This window comes from Nyctibius grandis, chromosome 10 (genome assembly GCF_013368605.1).
Source record: "Nyctibius grandis isolate bNycGra1 chromosome 10, bNycGra1.pri, whole genome shotgun sequence".
NCBI lineage: Eukaryota > Metazoa > Chordata > Aves > Nyctibiiformes > Nyctibiidae > Nyctibius > Nyctibius grandis.
Genome location: NC_090667.1, coordinates 5,797,762 through 5,813,479, shown reverse-complemented (window position 1 = coordinate 5,813,479; position 15,718 = coordinate 5,797,762). Strand labels below are relative to the sequence as shown.

Here is a 15,718-nt window from a genome sequence, read left to right as displayed (position 1 = left end):
TACTAGAAGAGGTGCTGAACTGCCCAGGTGGCCAGTGAGAGACCATTTCCAAAGGGATGTTCAGATGCATCGGGGGTACCTAAAGCACCCGAGTGCAGAAATGGCCTCCCCAGGCACTGCAGTCCAACAGTAAACCTCTTTGTACAGAGGGAACAGGGGCTTGAATTGAGCTCTAAATACTCGTGCTGCAAGTTTTAAGGGCAGTTTCCATCGGAGTGAGTCACGCTGCTTGTTTTCCCCGTGCTGTGCCCAGCCTCGCTCCCTGCGGTGGGATTTTCCCTGGGTTTTGACCTCCTGGCACCCCTGGGATATCCGGGCTGCAGCGAGCGGGGTCAGGCCCTGCACACAACGCTCCCACTGCTGTAGTTTGCTGTGATTTCGTGCAGTTTTAACTCCCTCGGTACGAGCTGTGACTCTGCTCGGCTGTGCTCAGGGTTCATCTCGTGCAAAGCCCCTCTCCCTCCTGAGCAGCCACGGACCCCTCGGAGCTCTGTGCTCTCTTGTCTTCCGCTCACACCTCCCCAGGTTTAAAAATGTCTGGGCTCTTGGTTTGAGCATCTCAGCAAATCCTCCTGTCCTGGTATAAAACCGACTGATCCATTGATTTCATCTGGAGGAGCAGCTGGGGGTGGTGGGGTGCTGCCGGGGGAGCCACGGCTGGATGCGGCAGCGCTTTGCTCTCCGGACAGCCCGATTCAACGTCATCCTGCGCATGCTCCTGTGGGGACATACGGCTGTGCTGGTGCTTTCTGGGCTGCATGAGATGCAACTGTTCTGTCACGGAAAACTTGTTCCATGGGCTCTGACACTGCTGAGTGCAGTTCGTGGGTTCCGGTGAGGAGACAGGGGCTCTTCTTGCAAGCAGGCAGCCCGTCCTTCTTGCATTCTTGCAGCACCTCAACATGCCAAACTGAATCTTTCTGCAATGCAGCTTCCCTCTGGGTGGAAAGGCTGGAAAACTGAGCCACAGCAGCCCACGTAGCAGTTGGCGTTACCTTATATACGCCACTGGTGAAGGTAACGGTGTGTAAAATAGTGAAAACCGAAATGCATGTAAGTAGAGATGTTTGAAGGAAATGAGAAGCGTGAAGTGAGCACCTCCGCTTCACGGGATGAAGTGTCCTCTGCCAGGACTAAACAGTGCTTTAGGAATCGTCATGAAATTAAGCATAAAGACCACGGTCTTGCGGTCCTGGGCTACGGGAAGCATACCTATTTTTGGAGGTGGTAAGCAGCATATTGTAAGGCTCGGTGCATTGCCTTTAAGCCATTAAGCAAACCTGACATTGCAAGGAAGCAAAACCTCTAGGGATGTGGTTTCACAAGCCATTTAAACTGCTCTCCATTTGGGCTGTTGTCCAAAAGGGCATCCTAGTTCCCATGTGCTTCCTTTGCACCACTCGCTCGGTCAGCAGGGTGATCTGGCTGAAAATTAAGCCCTCAACGAGGATGCTTAATTTTCCAGCTGGATCAGCCCACAGATATGGTGGCTGTGTGTTGGTGCCATCCGAAGAGGCACAGCGCAGGGAGCACCCTGCCGATTTTAGCATGCGTGGCTTGGGATCGCCGACAGCCACTCGTGACACCCTGCCCGGAGCCTGGCACGGGGGTGTGGGAGACACCAGCAACATTTCAGAGCAGCAGCTTGTTGCGAAGCTTTCAGGCATCATTTAATAAGCAACCAAAGGTCTCAGTAGTCAGCATCCTCCTCCTCCCCCAGCTGTTTATTTTCTACCCTTGAAATGTCCTGCAACCCCCACCTTGTGCTGTGCCATTGCCAGCATCTGCGTTGCCTCGCAGCAGAGCCGATCTGCTGGAACAACGCTGCTGCTGCTGCTGCTGCGGGCTCGGGGCTGGCAGGCAGCGCCGCAGCCCAACTGCTGTTGGATGGGGACCCGAGCTCTGCCTTAGTCCCTGCGTTTTCAAATAGGGAAAAGTTAAATTACTGCAGGTTGCTGCTGCTGGCAAGTCGGGAACTCCATCTTGTTTGTACTTCCAGTGGCGTATTTTCTACAAGGGCAAGAAATAAGGAGGTTTTTTGCACTCTAAAGCAGGCTGATGTGGTTTTGTGGGAGGGGATGTCGGCATTATTTGATAACTCTTCCTTATATTTTCTTGGCTGCTGCATAAGAAAAGGGAGGAGCGGGTCTTCTTACTCTTAGCGGTATGTTTTTCTTCCCAGGAATTATCCTAGCACATAAAATGAAACAAGAGCCCTCAGATAGCATCAACACTTATAGCTGGTCTAAGTGTGCTTTTTAATGGCAATGTCTTGTTTTTTCTCTGGAGAGAAGAAAATGTACCCCATTAAGCGCTCATATTACAAGCCTGCGCCCTGGGGGATAAATATTTCAAATATTAATGCTGAGTAATTTTTAAAAGGTTCTGTATGCGTTTTATTTTAAGCATTCTGCAAATTATTTAAGACTACTAAAACAAAATGCAATTCAGATCAGCTCATCCCGTGATTAGTATGTGGTGATTTTAAAACCTGCTTCTACCCACCAGCACAGTCGTGCGTCCGATCAGGCATTGGTACGATAGGGAAATGGTGATGTTTGCTGCTGCGGATCTGTGGGTAGACAAGATGTACAATTTACATAGACAGTGGAGCGAAGGGAACGCTCTAAATACCCTTTCGCTCTAATACAGTCGCATGCATTGCAAATGAGTTACTCTTTTGGAAAAAGAAGTCAAACCTGACTTGCATTGAAGTTCTCAGCCATTAACATCAGCAGAGCCAGGGACTCCAGCCAGAACTTCTGTGATTTCCTTGATATCCCTCTGACTTAGTACATCACTCTAACTTTTCCATATGTGTTCTCTGATTTATAACACAGCAATACTTTATTTTGCTGTTGTAAAATTCTTTCATATACTCAGCCGTGCCAAAACCTTCATATGTTATTGATTAAACAAATTCCCTCTGTTCCAGGATTTCGGCTGTTCTGAGTCTGGCGGTAACTTTAGTGGAATGACGAGTGTGATGGTCGATCGTACAAGGAGGTGGGGAAATACAACACTTATTGCTGCTAATCAATAAGCTTTCCTTCAATTTGCAAAGTGGAACTGCTTTTTCCACCCGCCACTGCTGCGTCTCTCCCGAGATGGGCTGAGCTCATCCCATCAGCTGCGAATTGCCGGTGGCTCCTGGTCATTTGTGGGGGGAATGATGATGATGTTGGATTTTAGTAATGTTGGGAGGAGGATTAACAAGAATTTCATTTTGACTCCTTCACAGGCAATTAGTGACAGCTGCTGCTAGAGAAAGGGTGTGATGATTAACACAGTGACCTTTGCAAAGATCGGCATCCCTTCTTGGAGGGATTCCTTTCCGATGGACTTGCGAGCCATTAGCGCTAGGCACAGAGCGGGATATGTGAGTGCTTTGGGGTTTGGAGGAACAAGGTCTCAGTGTCACGATTAACATAATTAGGTTGTAACAAAAAGGGGGTTCCTGTTAGACTGTGAGGTGTTTGCTCTGCTTCAGGATTTTCTGCTTCTTTAAAGCTCCAGATTTGGGCCTTGCCAGCACCCACGGGAAGGCGGTCCTGCGTGCTCCAGACATCAGCTGTTTCTTCGGGGTTGTTTTAGTTCATGAGATTTTACTCACTAGCTTTGGTGCTCGTTGTGAGAACAAGGCGAAAGGGAAAGAAATCCAGTCTGGAGGTTTGCAAGTGGTGAGAGCCAAGCAAATCCCAGTTGGAGTTTTACTGTGTGTGATGGTTTGCAATCCAGCGTGAAGCTGACGGCCACAAGTGACAAGTAGAACAACCCGTGGCACAACCAGTGCCGAGACCGATGTGCCTGGCCCTCCATGATAAGTGGACGAAGCTACTGCAGGTTCCTGCACGTGCATTTTCAGTACAGTAGAGCAACACGCTTTCTGCTGCGAGTCTGTTCCTTCTGCCCTTAAGTGCGTCTGAGAGCATCTTCCCTGCCCATGCTATGGAAGGACGGTGCATTAGGCAAATGAATCTTTTAAACCATGCACAGGTTTGCTCGGGCAGGACTGAGCACATGTGCAAGCTCCCAGCCTTTCCCATTCCCCTTTTTCCCCTTTTCTTTCCACCCCTCGCCCAGGTTTGCCTGTGTGATGTCCTCACTTAAAAATCCTGTAGAACTGCAATTATTTCGAGGTTTAATGACCCATGATTTCTGTAATGCTTTATTTTGTTCACTTTCAGCATGTTTTTATTCCCCCATCAAATAAAGAGTATTAAAAAACCCACCAAGAACAAAGCCTTCGCTTTCCATTTGGGAGAAGAATGCTTCAAAAGCTGTATTTGTGCTACACAGGTAAATAATTAGATTGCTAATGAATTAGCTTCGCTTTGAAGAAGAAAGCTGCAGCGTTCCTAATTAAGTTGTGAAGAGAGACACAGAAATTTGGGGTCTTTCTCCCAAATAATGGGAAAAAAGGGACTGCTAACCTGGACAAGGCCAGGGACCACCGGCGGTGTGGTGATTTACCCCACTGTGGTTTCGGCCCCATCTCGTGGTGCCTCTGCGCTTGCAGCACCTTCCAGCTCTTTGATGTTGTTTAAATTCCTCATTTCAGTGTTTTTTCATGGCAGTGGATTCAGAGTAATGATATACTTTGTGCAACACATTTCCTTTTTCAGTTTCAAATTAACATTTGAATTCAGTGGTTACTTACTCCTATATTTTGAGACAAGGTGAATGTAAGCCTGTGTTATATTTTCATTATAGCACTCTATTTTGTATGCTTTTCATCATGAGCCCTATTATTATGCCCATACTAAGATGAATAATCTCATATATTTTTTTCTTTCCTCACAGAGCAAGGGTTTTTTTTCTTCAGGCCTTTGATCATTCTCATCAACCTCTTCTAAAGCCCCTTTTAAGTCTGTAATAATACTGTTTTTCAGATGAGGTGAAAACTATTCTGGGATTAGGCAGCATCATTTTAATAATGTTATAATCTTCATACAATTATTCCCCATCCCATTCACTAAGCAGGCTAACATCTTGTTTGCCTCCCTCTCCATCCTCCTTTTTTTCCCTGGATTGCTGCTGCCTGCAGAGCAGCATCAAGACACTCTGATGCTCTGGGCTCCTTCCTAGTTAATATTGTTGATTAAGAACCATGTGAAAAATACCTTGATTCCCCCTTCCCCCAATTAATTTGCATCTATCAGCTTTGGTGTTAATTTGCCATTTTGTTGCCTTTTCTCCTGGTCATTCGCTTCTTTTCTGGCTTTGACGAACTTATCTCCGTGTCAGCTCTGTATTTGGCGTCTTCACAAATCCATCTCCTTCCCCAGATCCGCGCTAAATCTGCTAGACGGTGGGTTTAATACCAATCTGTATGGGTTCCTTTTGATAGTTAACCTTTTGCTATGATGAAAATTCACTATTTAATTCCGTCTGCTTTCTCTTCTGATCAATGGCAGTATTTGCCCTCTTCCCTTCTCCTCCTTAGCTGTTTTGCAGCAAAATGAATTGCCGTCTGATTTCTCCATCTCGTTAAATCCCTTGAACAGGTTGATAAAACCCCAGGAAAAATCAGGAGGACTCGTTCTAGCAGAAGCTGATGGTGGTTTATACCTACCGGGGATTTTCTTGCCCGCCAGCACTTTTGTTTGCGGCACGGTAAAGCCCAGGGGATTCGCAGTGATCTCGGAGCTCTTTGTATCGTTCCCTGTGATTCACCCCTGGAGCTGGGCTGCAGAAAGAGATCTCAAACCTGCTCTGCAGGTACCCAGAGCCGTCTGACGGCTGCTGCTGCTTCCTCCGCCCTGATCCAAGACATTCTAGGCATAGGTGATGGGCATCACTGTTTGCTTTCCTAATTTCCGAGTTTCTACACCCTTGCTTTGGAGCCTGCATCCCACCTGCAGCTCCCTGGGGAGCTTTTTGGGTCTGGGCACAGGCACCCCTGCGACTTGCTCTCCTCCTTGGAAGGGGAATGATAATGTTTACTATCCATGTTGTGGTTCAGCATCCCCGTAATGAGAAATCTACTCATCTCCATCCCTGAAAACTTACTACTTAGGACTTGACTTTAAAAGAAAAAAAAACCTCTTATTTTTGGAAAGATCTGTGTGAATATTGTCTGAACTGGATCTCAAATGCAAACAGTTGCTCCTGCTTTGGAATAACAAGGCGCAGGGGATATGTATTTTCCTCTCTCCTTCTGAGGATGTATGTGCTGAGACAACATTAAACTCCAGCGAGGAGATGTGCAACAGGAATATGATCAAAACCCACTGCTGCAAAAAGAATTGGTGACTTAAGAGTGCCCGTGTTCCCTGGGTAGAGACTGTGAGTGGAGACATGCATTGCATTTCTATCTCATTGCAAGGAGCTGTTGAAGGCTGAAATGCTGTTAAATATACCACAGGCTCTTATTAAATGGCTATATTAAAAAACCCACATGCACACACACCAGATTGCAGCCAGTGGAAGCACTTTCTTTATTTGAGGATCATTTTTTCAGACAAGCTGACTTTTAATAAGCCTCTTTGTGCCAGCTGATCTGTTAGCTCAGCGTGATGGTGGTGTAGTGGGATGCTCAAACCCAACAGCTGACCCAGGGGCAGCGTGAGAGCCTCTGCGGTGCTGGGCTGAACGGCTGGGTGGGCGCTGTGGTGGGCGCTGGGCTGAGCGGCTGGGTGGGCACTGACTGCAAAGGATCGCTCCGCTGCCATCGCCCACCCATGCAACCAGTGCCTTTTGGTGGGTTGGGAGGTTGGGTACGGGTTTTTGTAACGTGCCACAGACCCTGCTGCTGCAGAATGGTGCTGCCTCCGCTCAGGACGGCACTTGAGCGCAGGCTCTCAGTTGTGGTGTGGCGGTGGCACCAAGGCGTTGGGGCGGTGGTGACACTGGAATACGTTATTTGGCCCCGATCCAGGATAGCACATGCTGTAGTAGTAGTGACTGAACTGAAACAAAGTGTGAATAAAGGGCAGAGGATGGACATAAGGAACTAAACCATAGCTGCTGTTTTTGATGGCTGCGTATCTCTCACCTTGCTCATCTCACAGGAGCATGGTTAGTGTTTCTTCAGATTTGAAGGAGAAGACCTGCTCAATCTCTATCCTGCCTGACAAGGGCCGTGACTTTTGGGGAGGTGTTTTGGATGCTGAACTATCCTCTTTTTTTTTTCTGCTACTTAAGAGAATATTTTTAGTGTCACAACTTACCTCTAGCTCCACGTACCCCAGCAGAGTCACTTCCCTGTGGCTTTTCAGGGGATGCTTTGGGGTTTTGCTTACAGTGAGCCTTTAAAGCTGGTCTCTTCCTTCTACAGCCAAATAAGCAAAGGGCAATATTTTGATTTTAATGGTATAAAATGTTTATTGTGGAGTTACTGCCAATCCCTGTGTACCTGTGTGCAAGGTGTCTAACACCTATAAGCTACGCTAGCCATCAGATTCCCATGTAAAGCAGAACTATCCTTTTTCGCATCTTAGGAGCTGAATTTAATTCCCCAACACGGCGCAATAACTCCTTATATCCATTTTAATGGTCTGGTGAAATTCTGTTAGCAAAATACCTAATGAATGTTGCAATTCAATCAGGGCAATCTAGAGTGTAATGTGTGGAGCAGTGCCAGCATTATATAAATCATTAAACAACAAAAGGTAAAAAAAAAAATCCCTAATCATCATCTAACTCCAAGAGCGCCTGTAAATGGCTGGGGACAAAGCCAGGCGTGGGCAGGGCAGGTGCCTGGCTGGGACGGGGCTGGTGGCGAGCTGGGGTGGGATGGCTCACCAGCTTGGTTCCCCGTGCTTCACCGGCTGCATTTTTGGATACCGTAGGTGCTGTAGCACAGGGAGGGGGTTGTCTGTGTGCTCTGGAGTCCCCCCAGGCCCTTGCAAGTCTTGTAGGGGGAATGGTTATTCATTAAAGGGGTGCTTTAAATAAAACTAAGGAGCATAGTCATTGCAGTGAAGTTTTCTGTAGGCAGTTTAGTTTTCTGCTCCAACTCCATTTGCGTTGTGAACTGGGGACTGACTACACTTCACTACGGCTGTTTTGGCCCTGGGAACTCTTGCAGCCAAAAAAAAATGCAGTTGTGCTCTTGAAGCCAAGATTTCATAAACGGTTTAGAGGTTTGGGGGTTGTTTTTAGTTTTTAAACAAAGTCTCTTGAAAGTCTTCCTAATGAGAGACAAATCCAGCTAGCAAAGACTTTGCATTTGCTTTTGAAAAGATTGAATTGGAGAGCAATCTCTGGCTTTGGCCATAGGTCTGCTTTGCTGGCAGAGGTTATCTGCAGAGAACAAAACCAAAAGTAATTGGTCCTGAAATACGGACATGTTTAAAATGCACTGCGGGCTCCCCGGGAGGTTGGAGCACGGTTTGAAAGACTGATGCAGAATACAGAATTATAACATCTCTGACTGTATATATGCACCTGTATATGTGTGTGTGTATCTCTCTCTCTCTATATATATGGATGACTGTGTGAGATTTCAAAGTTGGGGTTTTATCAGCACTGGTCTGATTTTGTGCCCATCTGCTGGTTTAGGATCAGATTAGGTATTTTGCTTTCACTCAAAAACTGGAAATGGATAAGCAGGGTGGGCACAGATGTCCCAGCCCTCACCTCTGCTGGCAAACATGGTTTGCGCTTAACAGTCACTTAAATAAGAATGAAGCCACAGAATTCTCCATCACGGAGAAATACTTTTTATTAAACAGATGCTCTCTTGGATGGATGAAGACCTTTAGGAAGGCTTCAGGAGATCAGCTCTCCGGAGCCCACGTAAGGCCCCACCAGCACATGCCCATCCACTGCACGCTGCTGCATCCCAGCTGCTGGGAGAGGAGCCTGTCCAAGCCGTCCCTACCTGCTGCTTCACCAGCGGTTCTCGTTGTTGCTCAGCAAACCCAGCACAGGGCTCTCAGCTGGAGGCCCCCAGCTCAAAAAATGACCCTTGGCAGCTGCAACTGGGCGCAGCCGGGGCGAGAGAAGGGAGCAGAGCGGGGAGCCGTCGGTTGGCGAGCGATGCTCAGACGGACGCTTCCTACGGCCACGGTCCCTCCGCCGCAGGCTGCTCCCCCCTCCAGGGATACCCCCCAGCTCTGCTCCAGCGAGCACCCGGATGGACGGATGGCAGCCATGCCCTGCGCTGCCTTCCCCGCAGAGAGCCAGCGTGTATGAAGCCACTTGATGCCCGCTTGGAGCCTCGCAGCCAGCCTATTTCTGGAGACGGCTTGCGAAAGACCACAGAGTGCAAATATTAGGCATGGCAAGGTGTGAAACGTGCTGTTTGCAGGGCACTGGGCATGCACAGTGTGTGTTGCAAGTCCCCTTTCCGGAGGATTTTGCTCTCCCATGTCTGTCCTGTGGACCGTCACCTAACACTGACTTTCTTTCTTTATTAAACCAGTATATTTTAAGCCTGAAGCAATGTGTTATCTCTCAAGAAAAAGTAAGCTGAGTTGTTTTTTTTAATATAGCTGGGAGTTTTTGTTCTGCAATGCTTGAGTCTGAGGATATTTTAAGAGCTCTGCTATCTTGTGCGGGGAGGGAGTACAGTAAATATGTAGATACGGAGTGCTGCTGCTTTGAAAGGTAAGTAAAGGGTCTGTGCTGAACTGACACTAGCTGAAAAATTTGTTCAGCCTAATTAGCAGCAAATCACTTCTGTGTCTAACCTTGCTCGTAGAGATGGGAGCCAATTTCCTCCCCCTTATCCCCTGCTCCCTTCGTGGCTTTTCAGAGCCCTCCCTGGCTGAGCGGCTGAGGGTGTTTGAGAGGACGGCAGACCTGCATCCCTGGGTCGTTGCAGACCCACGAGCGCAAAATGGCATTACTGGAAATTCACAGGAAACTGTACACCCATCTTGGGCTTTGTCTCGGACTGTTGAAGCTGTCACCGGAACCAGTCACGATCGATCAGCTTTTAAATTTCATGAAATTTTAATTAAAGAATGGAAAGCCTACGAAGACATCATAGGACAAGAGCACTGGAAACAAATACGATTTCACTTCCAACCATTAGCTAGAAAAGCAGCAAATGGTTGACTGCACATCACCATTGCAGTCTAATGAAAAGTACAGCTCTTGGCTTCTGCGGGCAGGTCATTAGTGACTGAATAATCAGTGACATTTCCCTTCTAAATCTGACACAAACAAAGTGCAGTGCTCTGGAAAAAGCCATTAAGTGCAAAGCCTTGCCTTTGCTCTGCTCCAGGTATTGCAGAACCAGATCTAATGGCAGCCTTCAGCTGTGATTTGGCTTTGATAGCATCCACGGGATAGTAACCCCCTGGTAAGCCAAGAGCCAAATGCTTCCAGCCTTGCACAAGTGCGGTTCCTGCCATTGTTACATGCAAAAACGGGAAGCGAGACTTGCTCCTTGCTGTTGTTCGCAGGTGCAGCCGGTAAAAGATACGAGTAGGAAAACCTATAATCTAGAGCGCTGGAAAGCTGAAAGGTGTATTCTTATGTCTGAGAGGTACCAGCAGGTAAAGGTCTAGCTCGTGGAGTCAATTTAAAGCCTGACATCCTCCTGTGAATTCCCCTGGCAGCTCCTGAAGCTGGATGTTAACCTGGTTTTTTCTGCAATTTTTAAAATGTTTTCTCGATGGGAGCGGAAAGAGAGCGGCACCGCACAGGAAAAAGGAAGGACTGGGCTTGTTTATGTCTGTCCTTGGACTTTCTCTGAATAACGTGTTGTCAGATGGACAGGGTAATCAACTGGGTGTAACTTCCTCTGCTCCCTTCCCATGTGCCAGTGGCTTTGAAAATAATGCTGAAAGGTTAATAGGAGCCAGAGTGCCTCAGGGCAGGGGTCCCTTGGGTTGCAGCAGTGAGTCTTTAAGAAGGGGTTTTTTTGGGGGGAAAGAGACCCCATGGGGGAAACTTTTTCTGGGCAAAAGCATTAACAGGAGCTAGACTGGGAAGTACTGTTGTCTTGGAAACTCTGTGCTTTGGAGCTGGGTATGTCTGATCTTCAAAATTCCTTTTTGTTTTTCTTTACGGACCCCAAAATAGAATTTGTTGATGCAGTCAGTGTATCTTTTTTCAATGGCTCTGATTTATATTTAGCCTTGTGTTGAGAAGCTCCAGAGCAGTATTTTTGGTCATTAGCTCTCCTGGTTGTGTTTGGGCTAAGGGTCCACTATTCAGTGGATAAATCTGTTTGTTTTGGGTGTAGGCCTGTGAGTTATAGCCTTGCTGAAAACACATGAGTGACTGCAGATAAAAGTGTATTTTTAATGAGAAGTTCCATTAATAATGGGGTAAAAAACGGCCTGGGAAAGTTCATTAATGGCTAACGATTCCACTCCCAGTTATTGTATAGTTAGTTCCTGCTGAAGGCTCTCAATAGTTTTATTGCTCAAAAAGGGCATGGTGATAAGATGTCGTTTCACAATAAAAAGCTTTATTACCCTATCAAAAGTTTCTTATTTATAGATTACATTTACGATGCGTCCTTGAGGTGCAGATCCAAACGCTTGGATTTGTATCGAGGCAGCCATTGCTGTGTGATGCTCTTTACCCTGCCTTGTTTCGGAGAGGTTAAATTCCCCAAATCCCTTTGGGCCATTAGAATTTGGGACTCTTCCGAAGCTGGAGGAGGTGCTGTGCCTGCCCTCATCTTGCTGCAGAGTGGTGTCCCCCTTGCCAGCATCTCGCTTTCCATCATTCGGGGTCATCTGGGAGATGCTTCATGCCATCTGGAGAAGGCGTTCGAGATGCTGTCCAGGGGTTCTCCTGGATTACCCACTCGAACACCCTTCGACGTGTGCTCTTAAAACTCTTTCCTTTGTGTGCCATAAGGGAACCAAAGCAAGGAGCAAGGCAATTAAAAATATTGATATTCCTTGGGTTTATCATGGCTTTGACAGGCCATTACCACCAGTGCTTTCAGTTCTTTTTCACGCGACTCTGGTTCCCCTCTGCTCGCTCCAGCGGTCGCTGTCTCACATGACCAAACCGGGAGCTGCAGAGAGATGCAGAATATTGCTCATAAAATTAATGCCAGCTGCTGACTCCCCTTTTCCGAGTATATAGCGAAGAAGAACTATCATGCAACTTATTTTTTGCTGCATGCTTTGGTCACAGAGAACCAGGTCATATTTCTGTGAGACCTGGAAACCCAAGTTAAAGAGAAAAATGGGAGTAGCTTTTTAATTGTAGTTTTGCAACTTAAACAGCCCTCTGTCCAACACAACCAATGGGTGCGTGCTGGACCACAGCTCCTTAAATCCGTGTTTTAAGGATTGTAGAGGTAGGGGAGGTATGAGTGATGGACATGGCTTTTGTGGCTTGAAACCCTTCAGAGTGCGGAGGAGAAACCTTCTCTCTCTCTTTTCCATCCGCAGGTGACGTTGTGGACATCTACCAGCGGGAGTTTCTCGCCCTCCGGGACCGACTGCACGCAGCCGAGCAGGAGAGCCTGAAGCGCTCGAAGGAGCTCAACCTGGTCCTGGAGGAGATCAAGAGAGCAATCTCGGAGAAGCAAGCCCTGCGGGATATAAACCGGACCTGGAGCAGCTTATCTGGTGAATAAACAGAGAAGTTGAGGATCTCGGGCTGTTTTGAAGCAGTTGCTAATGAGGAGGTAGAGAGGTGTGCGTGCGTGTGCGTGTGTGCAGGGCTGCAGACGGGACGTGCTCTTCTCTCCCCCACCACGAGCAAATTGTGGAGTTCAGAGGGACGTGGGAACTCTTAAACTCCTGTTTAATTAGAGGTGCATATGCATCATTAAACATTGAGATTTGCCTCTGCTGAGGTTATTTGCCAACTTGCTTGCTTACAAGCTTTTTTTTTTCTTGCAAGTCATACATGCCGTTTCCTACGGCTGTATTGAATCCATACGGAAAGTGGGTATCTGAAGAGAGGGGAGAGGAAGGAGTTAGGCTGGCTGAGCACCCCTTGCCAATATTTGTTCTTTTTTTTCTTTTAAGTTGCTCAGTTGAAGAAAATTGGATCTCTACAGAGAGATCTGATTTGACCTTCATTTGATCTTCATTCTCTCCCCTCCTTCCCAAATATTTTGGGACTTCTTTAAGGCCCTCATGGCTCCTGCTGAACTTTAATTGGGTTTATGGTAGCATGGTAAAGGTTGGCCTGATTTTTTTATAACCCAGCAGTAGTCTCAGGTGGCCCAGCTGCTCTAAAAAGGCTTTTTGCCTTGCAGTCTCTGCCTACCTACCGTTCTTTGCAATTGATTCCCTTTTCCTTTTTAAGACGAAACCAAGTTAAAACTGTGGAATATCACCAACAAGAATGTGCTGCACCTTCCCACCATCTTCCATCATTTGCCACATTTGCTGTCAAAGGAGAACAGTCTGCAGCCAGCCGTGCATGTGGGACAGGGGCGCACTGGAGGTAAATGGGAATTAGTGCTGCTTCTGGTGCTCTTCCTCACCTTAGTGCCTATCCCTCCCCTTTCCTCCGGGCCTGGCTGTGGTACGGAGATGAGCAGGACTGGAGGAACGGCTGCATGCCTCATGCAAGCTTCCTTGGTATTGTGGCATGTGGGGTGGGTAAGCCATGTCACATCTGTGAGTCTACAGGGGAGTGCTATCTGTGCTCTTGACTGGCACTACAATGTTCTTGATGCTTCTGCCAGATGTTTTTTGCTGCTTTCCATCTCCAGAGTGCTCTAGACTTTGCCTGGAAGATGGTCAGATGAAAGCACAGTTCGCAGGGCGCATCATGGAGACTCTTACCCGTCTTAGGAGACAAGTCCCATCTGGAGTAGGACTTTGGGTACTAGACGATTCCCCCCTACTCCCAAATCCCAGCCCAAAGCAAAAGATCTGACTTACTCCTCCTAAACTGAGGTGCTTCTGGCCATGGGAGGGGTTTGAAGAACAAAGGTGGTCTTGTTGCCGTTCACAGGCTGAAAAGGCCCTCAGGAGGGGGAGGGTTTTCAGGTGTTTCCTTAGACATCAGTCTTTGGGGGAGAAAAGAAAGAGTCTATCTGACTGCCATGGGTGCCCTGCCTGCCTGGCACACTGGGATGCTGCTGGTTGGTGCTGGGCTGAGGGACAGGAGTATGGGAACCCTACATGGCTCAGGCACCTACCAACCTGCTGATCACTACTGGTTTTTAATGATGGAGCGTGGCACCAAGCAGGTGAACCATGAGGCAGTCGTGGGAGCAGAGCAAAGCATCTTGTCCCAGCACACCCCCCTCTCTAAAATCTCTCCTTGGCCCTGGGCAGTATCCGTTGTGATGGGAATCCCCAGCGTGAAGCGGGAGGTGCATTCCTACCTCACCGACACCCTCAACTCCCTCATCTCAGAGCTCACTCAGCAGGAGAAGGAGGACTCCGTCATCGTCGTCCTCATTGCCGAGGTAAGACAGAGCTTTGCCTGTGTACCCTGTTTCCCTGGCCCCCATCCCATCCCGCTGCCTGCCAAACTCAGGGCCAAACAGGACGGCTGCCCACCTGGAGGCCAGCTCTGCTGCTTGCTGGGGCAGATAAGCTCAGCCTTGGGCTGCTGTCCGACCGGGGTCATTAGGTGCATCCTGCCCAAAATGAAACACTGGTTGGGCCAGAGAGGGTGAGGATGCGAGCGGGCAAACGTTAGGAGCTGCCAGTGCAGCATGTGCATTTGTCTTTCTGGTCTAAATTGTGATGGCTCTTGCAGGGTGCTTGGGTGGTTGTGCCCAACATGTGCTGGAGCAGCCCCATGGCCATGTCTGGGCAAGCTCTCAGACCTGCCCCTGAAGCGGCTTCGTTTCTCCACGTACCTGTCAGACAGCACTAACCCCCTCTCCAAACCTAAGAGCCTGCTGATTTGGGGCTGAGACTAATATGCCTCTTCGTACGGGTGACTGGAGCCCTGAATCAGTTACTGAATCCAAGGGCTAAAAAGCTTTGACACATAATCCACAAGATCTGCTTTTATCTATGGGTTTAGATGGTTATTTTTCTCCATGGCTTTCCCCTCAAGATTATTTTCTTGAGCCTGAAGTGCATTTATCTTAATTTCCAGAAATCCGGTGAGAAAGATAAACTTCACTGGCATGTTACTGGGAGCGGAACAAAGATAAATGGCTGGGTTTGCTGCCTGTTTACCCATAATTTGACATTTTGAGTAGCATTTGGCTTTTGGGTCTCTGGCTGGTGTTTCGTACGAGGAGAAGGTGTGCACAGATGGGTGCAGCCCAGAGTGCCCGCGACGACGTTTGGTTCTGGCCATTGTTTCCCTTTGAGCCAGAACAGGTTTGGTGGCTGTTTTCATAGTGGATGAGTTAAAAGCATGAGAGGTTTTAAGCAGCTTGACCAAAACAGTCTTCTGTTTAGGACAGCAGTAATATTTTTTTTTATTTTACTTGAAAATAGGGTGCACGCTCTGATGGCAGCACCTGACTTTCCATGTGTACCTGTGACGAGGGAAGTGAACAACAAATAAATTAATTCTGGTACCATGAAGGGCAGCCCAGCAACAGTTGTTGGAGATCATCACCATTCCTGTCCTCTTTTGCTGAGCTTGCTCTTGTAGCTACACAACATCCTCCTTCTGTGCAAGCGTCAACCACCGCTGTGCCTGCTCTGCCGCTTCCCAAAGCGTTTCTCAATGTACCTGCACTTGGCGTTGCTCATTAGGGCTCTTCAGGCAGGGGATAAAGAGTAAATAGTGGAGAGGTTATTTGGAGACTCAGGACAAGTGGAGCAACTGAAGTCCTTTTTGGGATGGGGACTTCTCATTTCCAGGTGCCACCACTAACCACCATGGGTGTCATCCACGGTGGCCGGGCTGCCTAGGA

General features: G+C 48.0%; 1 protein-coding gene across 1 annotated transcript in view; it reads left to right on the top strand.

The window, feature by feature from the left end:
* MGAT4B (alpha-1,3-mannosyl-glycoprotein 4-beta-N-acetylglucosaminyltransferase B) overlaps nucleotides 1-15,718 on the top strand; it is a 51,537-nt gene that overhangs the window by 22,886 nt on the left and 12,933 nt on the right. The window contains exons 2-4 of the mRNA XM_068408809.1: nucleotides 12,315-12,494; nucleotides 13,183-13,323; nucleotides 14,166-14,299. Coding sequence (XP_068264910.1) covers nucleotides 12,315-12,494; nucleotides 13,183-13,323; nucleotides 14,166-14,299 — 455 coding nt within the window. The remainder of the gene's footprint in view (nucleotides 1-12,314; nucleotides 12,495-13,182; nucleotides 13,324-14,165; nucleotides 14,300-15,718) is intronic.